Source organism: Condylura cristata, unplaced genomic scaffold, assembly GCF_000260355.1.
Source record: "Condylura cristata isolate star-nosed mole 26May11 unplaced genomic scaffold, ConCri1.0 scaffold00025, whole genome shotgun sequence".
Classification (NCBI taxonomy): Eukaryota; Metazoa; Chordata; class Mammalia; order Eulipotyphla; family Talpidae; genus Condylura; species Condylura cristata.
Window position 1 is genome coordinate 28,332,616 of NW_004567126.1, and position 16,282 is coordinate 28,348,897.

Genomic DNA, 16,282 nt, shown 5'->3' on the forward strand with positions numbered 1-16,282 from the left:
AAAGAGGCACGTGACCGAGAAGGAAGCTGAATATAGCAGGCGCCAAAGGGAAGCACCCCCGAAACCCACAATACAGATCAGAGAAGCCAGCCCAGTGGGGGAGCCCTTACCGGTTTTGCCTTGTGCCTTCTTGTGTGGCGTTTCAGACGGGCGAGAGGGCTGTGGGCCGGATGTGGTCTGCAGGATTTGTCCTCAGGCACCGGGCGTCGCCTTGGCCTCTGGCCGCTATCGTGGGCTGTCGTGTGGCTCAGCTGCAGTCGGGCCTCAGGCCACGCTGGTTCTCAGGAGCCAGGGTTTCCGTGAAATAGCGTTTCCAGAGCGGGTCCTTCGTTAACATCACTTCTCTCGCCTTTGGCTGAGGTGGTTTTATCTCATCAGCTTGTACCAGCATGGTGAAGTGGTGGTCTCGAGGGCCTCCGGGACTACTCTGTGTGTAATCATGAGAGCTGGTTTCGTCTTTGGCGTGATTAGCCCCTGACCAGGCACCTCTTCCAGTCTTGACTGGAACATCCTGGTCTTTACCTGGGTTCTCTCCAAGTGGCTGCTGAACCCCCCCCCCCCAGATGGAGCCACCTGCCAGCTGCTCTAAATGCGCCTGACCCCACATACTAGCTGAGTCTGGAGGTGGGTGACAGCGCTCCTGGGGTGAACGTGCTGAGCTCTGCTGCCTTCCTCCCTGCGGTCCTCCCGGGCAGAGGCTGTGCCAAGCCCGCCTTGCTGAGGAGGCTGCAGCGTCCAGGGGCCGTGCACTGCCCAAGGCCGCCGGCTCTCGGGACAGGCCAGAGAAGAGCCCCGTTTCCAGCCAGCAGGCTGTGCCAACAGAGTACTGCAGCCTGGGGACTTTGCCAGCAGATGTTTACGGCTGACGTCCTGAGCTGGGGTCCAGAAGCAGATGCCAGCTGCTTCCTTCTAAGAGGGAAGGGTCTGCCCAGGCCTCTGCCCTTGGCGGGTAAATGGCTGCCCCCATCCCCGCAGGGGGTACTCTCGTCTGGTGTGGTGCCCGTGTCCACTTCGCCCTTTCCCGGACCCTGAGCTGCTCCAGGTGATCTTGTCTTGGCTTGCAAACGAGGCCCCACTCTGAGGCGCCGGGGTTTAGGGCTCTGACTTCTAGATTGGGGGGAGACAGTGTAGCCCCTTGCTGGCCGTCTCCTGGGCAGCAAGTGGTTAAGTCAGCGTGTGACCTGAGTGTACGTTCCCGCCAGATCACCTCGACCCAGGAGAAGGAGCTGGTGCAGCCCTTCAGCACGCTCTTCCCCAGGGTGGAGTACATCGCCAGGGCCGGCTGGACCCGGGACGGCAAGTAGTGAGTGTCTCTGCGCGCGCGCCCCAGGAGACTCAGTCAGGCCCGTGAGCCTCGAGTGGCTTCTCATTCTTTAAATGACTGGGAAACTCCAAAGAGTAACATTTCTTCAATGTGAGAATGCTCCCAGCCCTGTTTCCACACTGCCCGCCTCCGTGTAGGGAGCGTGAGGGCCACCTCCCACCGCGGTGGCAGCATTGAGCAGTGGCTGAGAGCAGTGCGGCCCACAGAGTGGACGCAGGCCTTTCCAGCCCGCTCGGCGTGCGCCAGGCCTCCTGCCCAGCAGAGACGGCGCGGGCTGCGGCCTGTGGCAGGAACCCCACAGCCCCGCCTTGTTCTGCCTCGACTTGGTTTTAGTTGTCCTTCTCTGTGGAGATGGCCCTTTTCACATGCCATGTCATGGTGCTTTGGTCGTCAGCAGACCACGTAGAACAAAGTGGTATCGAAAAGCCCCACCACATAGGCTACGTGCATACACCAGGCGGGACCCAATGCTGGTGCCCCACGACATTCAGACCACGACATCGCCTGGCCTTCCCCAGAATGCCCCTGCACCACCAAGAGATGTGTGACTGTACCAGCTGTCCATGTAAAATACGATTAAGTTAAAAAATTGTCCATTTGGGCCTCCCTGGTGGCAAAAGGCGTCAGTCTTTGCACTATGAAGTGATCCGCAGCCCCTGCAGCACGAGTTTGATCCCCGGCCAGGGAGTGACCCACAGGGCGCAGCAGACCTCTCCTGTCTCCCCGCTGCTCCCCTCAGTGGATTTCAGTAGCTCTGCCTGTTCTGCTCCCCACCCTGACTCTGTGAATCCTCTCACATCCTGCACACCTGGCCTACACCCCAGCTCTTGTGTGCATAAATAAATAAATTTTAAAAAATAAAAATTTAAAAATTATCCACTTAGAGCAGAATCTGAGATGTAGGACAATACATGTATGTGGGCTGAGAACTTGGCAGAAATCTCAGACAGTGACGGCGTGGTTCCAGAACAGTGGGATTACAGGGTCTGTCAGCTCTTGGTCGAGTTTTATGGGTGTCACTTGGCCGTGTGTTGGTGAGGTCGGCAGTGCCCCAGCTTTTCTCTCACCCTTAGCGCCTGGGCCATGTTCCTGGACCGGCCCCAGCAGCGACTCCAGCTTGTCCTCCTCCCGCCAGCCCTGTTCATCCCCACCACCGAGAACGAGGACCAGCGAGTCGCCTTTGCCAGAGCCATCCCCAAGAATGTCCAGCCACACGTGGTGTATGAAGAGGTCACTGACGTGTGGATCAACGTAAGGACAGGGGAACAGGGGGGTGCCGGGCGTGTGTGCCCATGGGGTCTCAGGACGTGCCACCCCGCTGGGCCTGGGCTGGTGTCAGGCTGAGTTTGCCTGAGCAGGGAAGCGGGTTCAGGCAGGAGGCTTCTGGCAGGCAGAGTGCACAGCTCAGCCCACCTCGGCAGCTGGCAGAGCTCAGAGCCGTGCTTCCCCCACGGGGCACGGCCACATCTCCTGACGCGTCTTTTCTGCCTGGACAGGTCCATGACATCTTCTACCCCTTCTCCCAATCAGAGGGAGAGGACGAACTCTGCTTCATCCGTGCCAACGAATGCAAGACCGGCTTCTGCCACTTATACAAGGTCACTGCCATTCTAAAGCCCAGCGGCTATGATTGGACCGAGCCCTTCAGCCCTGGGGAAGGTGAGCAAAGCCTGAGTAATGCCAGTGCTCAGCGAATGCGCCATCTGTGGCACAATGCACCTCTTGTTTACTGACCCCTCCCGGGACCGTGCTGGAGCACGCCTCAGGAGGGAAGGGGCCGGCGAGTAAGAGGCCAGCCTGTCCTGCAACCCAGCCCTGGTCTCTGGTGCTCAAAGCAGTCAGCTGTTCCTTCATTCAGTCAACAGTATTTATTGGGCAGCTATTACCTGACAAGCCCTTTGCACACTAGAATCACTGCCCACAGATCAAATCTGGCCCCCTGCATGTTTTTGTAAATAAAGTTTTATTGGCACATGGTCATGACAACTCATTTACATATTATCTGTGGCTGTTTATCTGCCACAAACACAGAATTGAGTCGTCATGTTAGAACCAGTATGTCTCGGAAAGCTGAAGCGTTTACTGTAGTCATGCATCACTTAATGACAGGGATATGTTCTGGAAAATGAGTTGTTAGCTGACTTTGTCATTGTCTGAATATCATAGAGTATAATTTCATAGTTATAAAATAGTCATCTACGACATGCCTGCGCGCTGTGTGGACCACCAGCCACGCACCAGTCGTCATGGATTAAAAAGCTGTTATGCCATACATGCCTATATCTGCCCCTTTGTAGGGAAAGTTGCCGACCTTTGGTTCAGATGCTAGAGATACAGAAAGAGAATAAGAAAAACCCCTGTTCTCATGGAGTGTTCTAGTACAAGAGACAGACAGTTGTTGGACAATTAGAGATGCTGTCTCGGGAGAAGGGAGATGTGCCGGTTAGCGTGAGGGGCCTTCCTGAATGGGTGGTGAGGAGCCTGTCTCTGGATAGCGTGCTGGGGGTCGGAGGCACCTGGAGGACGTGGTGGACAGGGCCACAGAGCTGTGCAGCCCATGCCAAGCCCTGTGGCCGGATAAGCCTGGCATGTCGGAGGAATAGCGAAGAGGCCAGTGTGGCTGGAGCAAAGTGAGGCATTGGGAAAGGTCCTGGGGGGTCAGCCAGGGCTTTCGGGGCTATGAGGGAGATTGCCTTTACCACTGGTCTTACTATCATTCCTGGGGTTGCGATGTGGCGCATAGCCTCGGGGTGGGGAGTTGTGACAGGATTAGGGTCATGGCAGGGGCCTGGCCCCCGTGGATTCAACCCTAGACGCACCTGGGCTGCTGAGCTCGGGCGGTTTGCCCACGCTGGGGCGTGGGGCGCAGCGACGCTGTGTGCGGCTGCGAGATCCAGGCTGAGACACACACTGAGGGGGCGGGTTCAGGAGCTGAAGCGCAGGGGTGTGTTGATGTGCCCTGCAGAGAAATGCCGCACAGGCATTTCTTGCGCTCTGAGTTCCAGGAGTCAGCTGGATTTACAGAGGGGTGTGAGCACATGGGGCGACATCTCTGCCTGAAACGGGCGAAGGGTTCTCCTGGGCAGGAAAGCGGTGGCGGTGAGCCAGCCCCACACTCGGGCAGGGCAGGGGTTCCCCCGGCTCTGTGGCATTGAGGCTGGACCATCCTCACTGTGGGTGTTGAGCAACATCCTGTCCCCCTCGCCCAATTACTGCCATAGCACTCCCCAGTTATAACATCCACAGATGTCACCAGGCATTGCCCGGGGTCCCCGAGATGAGCCCCACCGTGTAGAGGCCAAGCCCAAGACAAGCCTGTGGCAGCCACGGCCCTGGGCACAGAGACTGCGTAAGGGTGACGTCTAGGCTGCCAGGAGCCCTGGGGGGCGCAGGCATCAGGGTCAGGCTGTGCCACATGCTGCAAAGGGGTTGAATCAAGGGGCCGAAACGTGCCCTCTGCCCCGGGTATCGTCGTGCTGCCGTGGGGGGTTCTGCGGCCGTGTCAGCCTGGCGGGGGCGTCTCCAGGCACGTGTCTGATTAGCTGGCGCTCTGCTCTCGTTTGCCTGTTGGCCTCAGCCTCTGCCGCCGGTCGCCAGCAGCTTACCTGGAAGAGTCCTCACTCCTCCCTGACTTTAATCAGATGGACTGGTGGAGAGCTGTGGCCTTCCACTGGGGTCACAGCAGGTGCCCCTCAGGTGACCTCCCGCCTTGGGGGTGGCCACACCTGAGCTCCCGTCGCCATGGGTTGAGCCCCCCTGCATCCCCAGCTCACAATTGCTGTCTCCTGGCTCATATCTGCTAGACAGCGGCCGAGCAAATGCGAAGGCGAGCCCCAGTCTCTGGGATGGAAGGAAGGAGCACCTGGACAAGGTCAGGGAGTCCTGGCAGTGCGGGCGGGAGGACAGGCGAGATACAGGGCAGGTGTGCCCGAGAGAACGTGGGCTCTGGAAGGCCAAGGGCTCTCGAGAGCAAGAGGGCTCGCAGATGTCACGTGAGGCAGAGGCCGGTGTTGCTCAGCCATGGCCAGGCTCATGGGAGGCTCCTGCAGGCAGTGGGGGGCCCTGGCTGCCTGAGGCTCCGGGGTGGGAGGCCCGCAGGTGGTGAAGTGGTAGGACACCAAACTGGGGGTGCTGTTCCCATTCACTCTCCCCAGGGCATTCCCCAGCGGGTCCGGCAGAACAGGGGCCACTGAAGGTTTGAATGATAGAAAGTCTGCTGCACCCCACCTCCCTGTGAGGGGAGGGGTGTCGCGCCCCCCAGACCTTGTCCGCTGGCTCGGCCCTGCCCCCGCAGTTGGGCTGCCCACCCCGTTGCTCTGCCTGGTGAGTGCCAGGCTGCTCAGGCTGGAGAGCGCGCGGGGACAGCCAGTGCTCCTGGGCCCGCAGTAAGCCCAGGATGTGACGCTCACACAGTCCCGTACTGCTGCTCACCTGGGGAAAATGCAAGTGAGGTCTAGCCGAAACTAGATAGGGACTGCCATTAAAAACTGGCCGGTCTGGGCTCAGCGCAGTGAGCTTTCATCAAGGTCCTCAGAACGCCCCACGTGTCCGAAGCAGCCGCAGGTCCTGCCCCCAGAGGTGCTGGCGTAGCCTCGGCAGTGAGTTCTCAGGCTGGCGCTTCTGCTGAGACGCTCCTTCCTGTCTGCCCGGAGCAGACACTCGCCACGCAGCTCCCGTCTCCCAGCACCTGCCCGGCCTGGGCCCGGGACCGTGGCCAGTCAGGTCTGCCCTGGTGAGTGTGGAAGGGCCTCTTTGACCTCTCCCTCTCCTTTCCTCAGATGAATTTAAGTGCCCGATCAAGGAGGAGGTGGCGCTGACCAGCGGCGAATGGGAGGTGTTGGCAAGGCATGGCTCCAAGGTAACTCACCCGTGCTCCCGGCACACCCACACGTCGGCCCGGCCCGGTGACGGCTGCTTCCTCCTCGGTGCCTCTGGCAGGCCGGGGCCACGGTGGCCATGGTGCTGACCACCTGGAATCCCCTGGATTAGGGCAGCGGGTCCTGCTGGTGGGACCCCAGGGAGGGGCCTGGCCCCTTCCACAAACCGCCTTTCTTCGGGAGAGCAGTTTGTGGGACATCCATGCTACTGTGAAATGGTCCCACAGCGCCATCCCACACCAGCCCCCAAACGATAGCCTCAGCTACAGATGCGAGGCCTGCCCTCTCCCCATCACCCGTCATAAACACGCCACAGGACTGCCTCCCACGTGTCTTCCCTGGGGCTGTTCTTCAAAGTGCCAGACCTCATGGGGGCGCCCTGCCAGGCTCCCGGGGGGCCTGCCTCACAGCAGCATAAATGCCCAGTGAGCCTCAGGCAGAAAGGAGGGGCCCGCACAATGGCTAGGAGACCCCGGGAGCTGCAGGGGCACTGGGAGAGGGGGTGGCTCGGTTTCTGGGGGGCAGAGGTGGCATTTGTTATGGTGTCACTTGACCCGGCCCTCTCCGTGGCCTCGAGGTCCTCCCAGAGCACAGTCAGGTGTCGGTAGTCAGCCGCACTCTACACACGGATCCAGCGGGTGTGCAGGGGCGCGGCGCGTGGGTCGCCGTGCCAGCTGGTCCACTGCCCGGGCGCTCTTGCAGGCAGCACCGTGGCTCGGCGAGCCTGGCGCTGCCTCTCGGGCTGGCTCAGTGTCCCCATCTGTGAAGGGACCACCAACAGCCCAGTGCTCTGACCCTCACGTCAGGCCTCTGCACTGTGGATGATAAGGTGGGCCCCCCCCGGTGCTGTCCTGTGCACACGGTGCGGGGCAGCCTCCGCGGCCCCACCCACCTGATACCAGTGGTAAAGCCCTTTCCAGATGTCACAAGCAGAGTGCCAGGCGGTGCCAGGCACCCTGGCGCAGGGTCGCGCGAGAGCCGGCTTCAGAGTGACTGGAAGTCCTGCGTCTCGTCTGCCCCGTGCAGCTCGTGATGTTCCTGCTCTCTCTTATGCTCTGCCGCTCGCCACCTGTCTTTCCACTCGGACCCTTTCTAGCAGCATTGTGAAGTGCAAAAGAGGGCAGGAGTAGCCCTGGCGAGTGGGCCAAGGCCTGGGCCGGCGCGTGCTGGGCAGGCAGCCTGGGGGCGCGGGCCCCCGTTCCGTCCTCGTGCCCCGTGTCCTTGCAACAGAGCCCAGGGGTGACTGCAGCTTGTGGGGTCTTGGGTGACAGCCTTTCTCTGGGAAACCCCCATCTGTGTTTAAGGCGTAATAATAATGAGTTCATTGTAGCTGGTGACGCCCACGCCAGCCCCCAGCGTCCCCGTCGCGCAGCACGGGGAGCACCCAGTCAGCGCAGGGGCTTATGGGTTTTGGTCTGGTAGAAAAAGCGGTTTCACAACTGCATCTGCTTATGGAGCCAACCCCATGATTGCGGACACTCAGGCTGCCGCTGTGTCAGCTTTAAGACCATGGGCATCCTTCACATTTACCTCTCGAGTGAAGTTCTTAGGAGCAATCCCCAGGGCGCAGATGCAGGGCGGAAGGACACACCTTTCTGAGCATCTTGGTCCCATATTGCCAGGTCCACCCCCATGGCCAGAAAGGCCATGGCTGGCCCACCCCAGCAGCGCCGTGTCCTGCCTGAGCTTCTACTCCAGTGTCCCCCGTCTACATGCCAGGCCAGCTTGGGCCCCCAATCAAGCAGAGCTGCACGGACCTCCTGGTTCCTCTCTGGCCGTCGGTCAGCTGTGCCCGACCCCTCAGTGGCACTGTTTTCTGAACAACGCTGCCCAAGCTCAGGGCTCCGCTTGCCTAAGCCAGAGGGCCCCCCACTGTGTGAGCAGTCCCCGGTTCTCTGCTCTTGCTGAGGGCACTACCTGAGAACCACACTGGGGTCCACTGGGGGTTGGGGGACTCGCCAAAAAATGAGCAGAGAAGGGAGTTGCCACTTCTTACCCTGAGCACTGGGTTGGAGGCGATGACCCCTCTGGGGACCAAGGCTGAGGACTGGTGGCTCCTCCCTCAGCCTCTGCCGTCTACATCCTGGCTCTGCACATGTCCGGAAGGAGCTGTCCAGATCTGTAGTTTTGATGCCAAGTTCCACCAGACGGCATACAGCTAGCCCAGCTAGATGAGGGCCTGCTTTGCCCCACAGGGTCTAGGACACACACCCTTCCCGGTGACTCTCCAGTCACTGGACTGAAGCCCACTTGGGAGAATGAGTCCCCTGCTGGGCCCTCCCGGGGCCCTGGGAGGGGCACCCAGGAAGCCCAGGGACACCTCACAAGGAGTCCTTGCCCCCGCAGATATGGGTCAATGAGGAGACGAAGCTGGTGTATTTCCAAGGCACGAAGGACACGCCGCTGGAACACCACCTCTACGTGGTCAGCTATGAGTCGGCCGGCGAGATCGTGCGCCTCACCACACCGGGCTTCTCCCACAGCTGCTCCATGAGCCAGGTGGGCAACTTCCCGAGTCCCATGCCCCCAACCCTTCACCTCCCTTAGCCTCCTGGGACGTTCTAGAATGTCAGGCGGAGAATAGCACGGGCCTTTTCTAGTCCGGGCAGGACTAGTTAGGTGGCACCTTGCTGGTTGTGGAGCCGGCAGGACGAAAGGCGACAGGCAGATGCGGGCCTGGCCCAGTTTCAGTGACCACCCGGGGCCTCGGCCAGGGGCCAAGCCGCTCAGCCTACTCTGGTTACCTGCGAGTGGGGGCGCTGGTGGTAGCACCCACCCACACGGGGGGCTTTGGGGTTTCAAACGTGCGAGCACAAGGGGTGGGGACTGCGGCTGGGACGCCGGTGTTGCGTGGTGCTCAGTGCCCCGTCCGCCCGCAGAACTTCGACATGTTCATCAGCCACTACAGCAGCGTGGGCACGCCGCCCTGTGTGCACGTGTACAAGCTGAGCGGCCCCGACAGCGACCCCCTGCACAAGCAGCCCCGCTTCTGGGCCAGCATGATGGAGGCGGCCAGTGAGTACCCAGGCCCCCAGGGGCCTCCCCGAGGACCCTCAGCTTGCCCAAAGGTAAAATGGGATGTGGCCCTGTAATAACACTGGGGTCCTGGCGGGTGCAAGCACCGAGTGGCCCCAGCACCCCACTCCCAGAGTACACTCAGCACAGGCGTTATCTCTGCCGACGTCCCGAAGCCCGGGGGTCCGTCTCCAGCAGGGCCTTGGGGAACAAGAGCATCTTGTCAGGGGCCTGCAGAGTGACCAGGACTCTGCTTAGGTGATCTCGGTTCAGACTGGTTGCCCAGCTGTAGACAAGTCAGCTTGTCTCCCCCAAATGTCTCCTTACCTGCGGAGTGGCACACCAGCAGTTCATCGGATGCAAAACTGATGTCAGTCCAGTGACGTGCAGACAGGAACCACTCAGTAAAAAGGACACCCTTCCCTGAGCCCAGCCTTGGCTCTTGGTAATTTCTAGAACATTCTAGGAGATAAAAGTTCTTGCCACTGCGGGGTGTTTTGTGACTAGAAAGCATTCTGTGATGCCGTCACCCCCGGGGCCCCCGAAAGGCCTCCCCAGCCCAGGGCTCAGTCCACGATGCCCCAAATCAGCATGAGACGTGGCGGAAGAGGAACTCTGGCCCTCGTTTTACAGATGAAGATGAACTGAAGCCAGGGAGGCTCTGGCCAAGCACTACAGGGGTGGGGACAGTGACGAAATGGGGTGTTCTGACCCTCGGGCTGGGCTGCAGGAATGTGTGCGAGGCACTGTGGACTGTTTCCCAAACCCCCGCTCTTGCTCTGTTTAAAGACCCCATCTGTGAGCAGTTCGAGGACTACGGCCCTGGCCACATCGGGCCACAGCCCATCATGACATGACACCTGCGGCCACTCCAGGGCCTTTTGGGCCTGCAAAGCTGACCCCTTACAGAACACATTTTCCAACCCCTGACTGCATCACAGCTTGCTTGTTTTACTTTTAAATTAATACATCCTGTTTATCGAAACAGCTTTATCTTTAAAGAAAGGTTTCTTACTATCATGATTGAGAAAGCAGTGTTGCTTTGCAAAATTGAAGGTAACAATAAAAGTGTGAAGCTAACCGTAAAATTGGCTTTTAGTAATTTCCCAGGGGCGTTCTCACCTCCATGGAAGGTCAGCAATGTTGGGTTGCTACTGGGGACCGGTTCCGGCCACACTGAGGCCTGGCACAGCATCCCAGCAGGTGCAGCGTCTTCTCCGGCCCTCAGGTTCTGACTAAACATCAGGAAGCACGAACGACAGACAGCTTCCAGCTCGCCCTCTGTAGCCAGGGCCCGGCACTGAGTGTGGGTTGGGCAGGTGTGGGCCAAAAAGCCACAGCCACCCTGTCTCCCCCAGGCTGTCCCCCCGATTACGTGCCACCGGAAATCTTCCACTTCCACACGCGGTCGGACGTGCGTCTCTACGGCATGATCTACAAGCCCCACGCCGTGCAGCCAGGGAAGAAGCACCCCACCGTCCTCTTCGTGTATGGAGGCCCCCAGGTAGGCACTGGCCCTGCTCCCCAGGACTCAGGCCACAGCCAGAGTGCCCTGGCCACCTCATCTGCCCAGTGCCCCCCATCTCCACTGACCACAGAAGAAGATGGCCCCCTCCACCTGTTTCTGGGTCTCTGCACTCTCCACCGCCCCCCAGACAGCCTTCCGGCTCCCCCTCCCCTGCAGACAGTCCCTCACTGCTCAGGGAAGCCCTCTGTCCCCGTATGTCTATCCAGGCCACCTGTCCAGCAATGACGCCTTCTCACCCCTAACACTAACTTGGAGACAGAGGCGGTCATGATTCCGGGCCCGGTTCTCTGAGGAGTGGACAGGGCAAGGCAGGCAATTTGCTCAGCAAGCTCACCTGAGGCAGCGGAGCTTACCTGGGAAGGGCTCACGCCTCGACCCAGCAACCCTGGGCCTTTGTGGCTGTCGCTCCTGTGGAGGGCGCGTTCCCGGCATCGAGCGGGTGTGGGCTGCCCTCACACCCAACAGTACGTCCGTCGGCAGCCCGCACAGAGACCACCCGCCCCAAACGCCCTCAAGAGCAGCGATGCTTGAGCGGCCCGCTGGCTTCAGTTTCTCAGAGAGCGGCTGCCACCAGCCTGCTTTCCTGCCCCAGGCCCCAGGCCTGTGTCTCTGTTAGAAACAACTAAAGGATAGAAAGGCAGCGAAATACAGAAATAGCGTAGCGCCTCCGCAGAGGACCTGGAGCGGAGGAGGCACGTACTTGGGAGCCCCTGCTGCAGCGGGCCCCGCCGACCTGCACCCCGTGACCAGAGCCCAGCCAGGGCCCTCGCAGCCTTCACAGAGCAGGGCCCCAGGCAGGTGGTGGGGCCTCGAGCCCGGACCCAGCTCACTGGCGCCCCCCCTTGCCACCCCACAGGTGCAGCTGGTCAACAACTCCTTCAAGGGAATCAAGTACTTGCGGCTCAACACGCTGGCGTCCCTGGGCTACGCCGTGGTGGTGATCGACGGCAGGGGCTCCTGTCAGCGGGGGCTTCAGTTCGAAGGGGCCCTGAAAAACCAAATGGTAACTTCTCTCCCCGCGCTCTCTGGGCTGCTCCTGTGAGCTGAAGGAAAACTGGGCTTGTGGGCGGCTCCGGGCACCTCCCTCCTGGACAGTGCTGGCCGGGATGCCAGGCCTCAGGGGGTGGCCTTTTGAAGTCAGTGGGGACATCTGCTCTGCTGCTTGTCCCTGAGCTGCACCCCTTGGGGAGACGAGCCGGCGCTAAAGGACGGTGCTCGAGGCGACTGGTGACCTCGATGCTTGTGAGGGTGGCCGTGGCGGTGGTGGAGGAGGTGATGGTCATGGTCATGGTGAAGACGACGGTGATGGAGTTAATGGGAGGGCTGGACGAGGACGAGGAGGAAGCCGGGTGATTCTGACGGTGATGCCAGGGCGGAGAGGATCGTGGCAGTGGTGACACCAGCCGCTCACTGGGCCGTAGTATTTGCCAGGCCTCTGATGAGAGGAAACACGCCACCTCATTTATCCCCACACCCATGGTAAATGGGCCTGTCTCTGTTAACATCCTCACTTGAGCAATGAGGAAACCCCAAGAAAAGGGGCCACGACTTTCTCAGAGTCACCCACCCCGGAGGTGGCAGGACAGGCTTGTGCCAAACCTGCCTGACCACCGCCCCCGAGGCAACAGGTTTTAGCAGGGCCTGGAGAGAAGAGGTGGGACAATAGGGGGGAGGCCACTGAGAGGTGCCCGGCCTCGTCCCCAGGGCCAGGTGGAGATCGAGGACCAGGTGGAGGGCTTGCAGTTCGTGGCTGAGAAGTACGGCTTCATCGACCTCAGCCGGGTGGCCATCCACGGCTGGTCGTACGGAGGCTTCCTCTCGCTCATGGGGCTGATCCACAAGCCCCAGGTGTTCAAGGTGGGTGCTCCCCCTGCCCCCGCCCCTGTCTGCCCGGCACCCACCCGTGCCCCTCGGAGCCCGCCCCCCTGGGGGAGGCATCTTGGCAGGGGCCTTGCCACGTGGCTGTTTCTCCCCGCAGCAGCCCCATGGGGCCGAGCCCCCCTCCTCATTGCCCGCCACTGCTGACCCCAGGATGGCATCCGGCTGCACAAAACCCCGCCAGCAGCTCTCTGTGGGAGGCTGAGCCCGGGACCCCGGCCTCGGATGGGCAGAGGTGGGGCATGGTGTGAAGAGCGTCGGGGGAGGGGCCCCCAGGCCGGCGGCACTGTCAGGGCACCGCGGGCGGCGATGAGGAGGAGGCGGCGGCAGGAAGGCAGTGGGGCCCGGGAGGGGCCGGTCCCGGCCTGAACCGCTCATTCAGCTCCCCGCCCCCGCGACAGCGCACGGTCCACGGGGTCACCCGTCTGAGGGCCCCTCCCTGCCAGCCCTCCCAGCCCACCCACCCCCGTGTGCATGCCCGCGCCTCACGTCTCCTGGGAGGCCCCAGGACAGCCCGCCGAGCGCCGGCCCGGAGACCTGACCGTGTGTCCGTGTGTCTCCCTCTCTCCGTCTGTCCGCTGTGGCTCCAGGTGGCGATCGCAGGCGCGCCCGTCACTGTGTGGATGGCCTACGACACAGGGTACACGGAGCGCTACATGGACGTCCCGGAGAACAACCAGCTGGGCTACGAGGCCGGCTCCGTGGCGCTGCACGTGGAGAAGCTGCCCAACGAGTAAGGACCCCATCTTCTTCCGGGTCGCCAGGCCCCTCAGAGCTCCCCCTCACCCCCGGCCTTCCCTTTTCTGGACCCAGGACGCCCCCCCGGGCCTCCCTCTGCCCTCCCCCTGCCCGCACCGGACACGTGTGTGGCCCTCCCTCCTCAGGCGCCTCAGGGACTGGTACCGCGGTGGCCCCTGGCAGGGAGCAAGGGGCCCAGCCCTAGCCGTTAGTCACAGAAGGAGGAATCTGGGATCGCACCCTTTGGCACCCCCAGGCTTCTCCTCACCCCCCGAACACGCAGCCCCTGTGAGCCCGTTCACCAGTCACCCGTGGTGTCTGAGTGGCCTCTGCCGTGAGGCTGGGACCCAGGCCCACCGTGGCCCGGCCGTGCTGCCCCTGCCTGTTGAGCGTGTAGTGAGCGTCCAGCGGCCCGGGCCTTCGGCACCGGTGTTCATCACGGCCTGGCCCGCCGGGCCCCTCTCGGAGAGGCCTCCGTGGCCGCAGCGTGGCTCAGGCTCCCCGGGGTGGCAGCGCTGGGCCACTGTGGAAGCCAGTATCTGCACAAGCCACTGAAAATTAAGTTTACATTCGTTGAAAGTCACTGAAATAACAAATCCACAAGTCAGGCCTGGCTGGTGGTGGCCAGAGGCGGGCGCATATGCCTGGCCTTGCTCTGAGGTGATGAAATGTTTGGGACTAGACAGAGGTGTTGGCCGCACCACACTGAGTGCATCCTCCTCCTCTCTGAGATGAGTTTAAGTTTTGCAAATTTTACCTCAATGAGTTTGTAAAAATTGAAAGAAAAAAGTTCCTCATTCACGCTCACCACGTTTCTGGTGCTTACTGGGCACCGCGGGCGGTGAGTGAAGGCTGGGGCGGGGCTGGACGCCCCTCAGCCAGCGCACAGCACCCCTGTGGCTCAGGGCACCCCACAGAGAGCACCCGAGAGGAAGCGGGGCCCTCCGGCCCTGCCGATGTGGCTCTCGCCCCTCCGTGCATCTGCTGAGCTGCCGCCGGGGCGGGCGGGATGCTCACTCCCGAGCCCCGGGCCGGAGAAGGGCTCGCTCAGACCCGCGCCCGCCTTCTCTTCCAGGCCCAACCGCCTGCTCATCCTGCACGGCTTCCTGGATGAGAACGTGCACTTTTTCCACACAAACTTCCTCGTCTCCCAGCTGATCCGGGCAGGAAAACCTTACCAGCTCCAGGTAGGTGGCTCCCGGGCGCCGGTGTAGACAGGGGCGTGGCCCCCGGGAGGCTCCGTCTCCACTCCCCACTGCTGCCCGCTGCCCGCTCCACCTGCTCGGCGGGCACGCGTGGATTGTCTGGTCCTCACTGCCCGCCGTGCTGGGGATAGCCGGGGAACGGCTGCCCAGCCAGCCCGGCCTGATGCTGGACGCTAGGAAATAACCACAAAGACACGTTTTCTCTTAATCAAGAAACTCGCTGTGGCAGAACCAAACAGGATGCTGAGAGCATCTCGGGGGAGGGGGGGGGGTCGCTGCCCTGGCTGCTCAGTGAAGAATTCCTGAGGAGGTGGCATTTGAGGGTGCTGAAGAGAGCGGGCGTCAGCTGGAGAGGTGGGAGAGCGGGCAGGGGCATGGCTGGTGGACCTCAAGCCTGGAAGTGAGTCTGAGGGGCAGTGCAGGGACTGGCCAGGGTGGCCGAGAGCAGGAGAGGACTGGCGCCGGGGACGGCCGTGTGGTAAGGCGTGCACGCTGACCCGGCAGAAGGCCAGCCCTGGAGGGGGTCGGGGGCTTTCAGCCACAAGCCACGCCCCTGGCGTGAGGGGCCTGCCGTGGAGGCGAGATGGGGCTTTCTCAGTGAAGAGGCGGCTTCCTTGGGGAGCCCTGGGCTGGCTTTGTGCTGGGCGAGAGGCAGGTGCGGGGGAGGTGCTGGCCTGTGTGCAGGCCCGTGGCTGCTCGGCACCCCCGACCGACGACCACCCGTAGCCTGGGGCCTGGGGAGAGGGCTGAGGAGCTGGAGGCCGGCGGCTTTGAGAGTTGTCTGGAGGCGAGGGGCAGACTCCCCCCAGCTGTGCCACTCAGCCTTCGGCGCCTTGGCCGTTGGTCAGTGGGGCAGCGGCACCAGGTTGCCGGTCAGCAGGTCGAGGCTGAGTGCTGGGCGCCGGCTCCTGGGCCTGCGGGCTGCACAGCGCCCTGAGGGCTGAAGCGCTCCCGGGCTGCTGGGGGCTGCTGGGGACCCCCAAACCACAGCCTCCTGCAGAGACGGCAGCTCTGCACCTCCCTCCTGAGCCTGAAACTCGGAGTGGTGGGCAGCCACCCTCCCTAGGTGGCTTTATGTGGTGCCAACCTTGGGCTCACTTCCTCCGGTGGGGGTGCTGGCCCTGCCTCGCAGTGAGGCGGGACAGCTGTGAGCCTGAGGGACTCTGGAAAAGGAAAAGCACCTGGCACAGAGTGCGCCGGACACCTCCCGACCCTCCAGGGAAAGGAGCATGTGAGATGAGATGCTTCATGGAAGGAGCTGGCAGGGTTTGGGGGAGGAGGCCTGCACCCCATTTTCTGTTTCAGAGACCCCGAAACAGCTGCCCTGGGAGGCTAGTGGCCCACGGTGCTCTTTAGTCCTTGTACCATATTTGTCTCATGCCAGGCTGGGGCTGCGGGCTGGGCCTCAGTGCAGAGCCGGGGGGACCCTCTCCCGCCCTCACAGCCCAAAAGGAGAACGTAGGACCCAGGCCGCATGGAGGGGCAGGGGGCAGCAGCGTCTGTCGCGGCGGTGCAGGGCCCCGTGGGCCTGTGAGGCTGGTCAGACTGGCAAGGCCTTGTCACACTGCGAGCTGGGAACGGTTTAGTGAGACTTGTGATTCACCCAGGAAGGATGAGAGGAAGCAAACCTGAAGGAGGGGGTGCCAGTGGCCTCTGAAGTATTCCCAGAGGCATGAACAGGGCCCGTGGCTGAGGGTCAGGAGAGAGGAGCAACCCA

General features: G+C 61.9%; 1 protein-coding gene across 3 annotated transcripts in view; it reads left to right on the top strand.

Annotated features, from left to right (window-relative positions):
* The window catches only part of DPP9 (dipeptidyl-peptidase 9), a 34,943-nt gene that overhangs the window by 17,031 nt on the left and 1,630 nt on the right, over window positions 1-16,282 (top strand). For 2 of the 3 annotated variants that reach the window (XM_004689332.2, XM_012729500.1), the window contains 11 exons: window positions 1,203-1,303; window positions 2,398-2,575; window positions 2,821-2,983; window positions 6,103-6,182; window positions 8,548-8,700; window positions 9,081-9,216; window positions 10,575-10,720; window positions 11,601-11,747; window positions 12,449-12,601; window positions 13,213-13,355; window positions 14,436-14,547. In XM_004689332.2, coding sequence (XP_004689389.1) covers window positions 1,203-1,303; window positions 2,398-2,575; window positions 2,821-2,983; window positions 6,103-6,182; window positions 8,548-8,700; window positions 9,081-9,216; window positions 10,575-10,720; window positions 11,601-11,747; window positions 12,449-12,601; window positions 13,213-13,355; window positions 14,436-14,547 — 1,512 coding nt within the window. Of the gene's footprint in view, window positions 1-1,202; window positions 1,304-2,397; window positions 2,576-2,820; window positions 2,984-6,102; window positions 6,183-8,547; window positions 8,701-9,080; window positions 9,217-10,574; window positions 10,721-11,600; window positions 11,748-12,448; window positions 12,602-12,722; window positions 12,858-13,212; window positions 13,356-14,435; window positions 14,548-16,282 lie in introns of those variants that run through there. The other variant, XM_012729498.1, reaches the window with a different exon arrangement.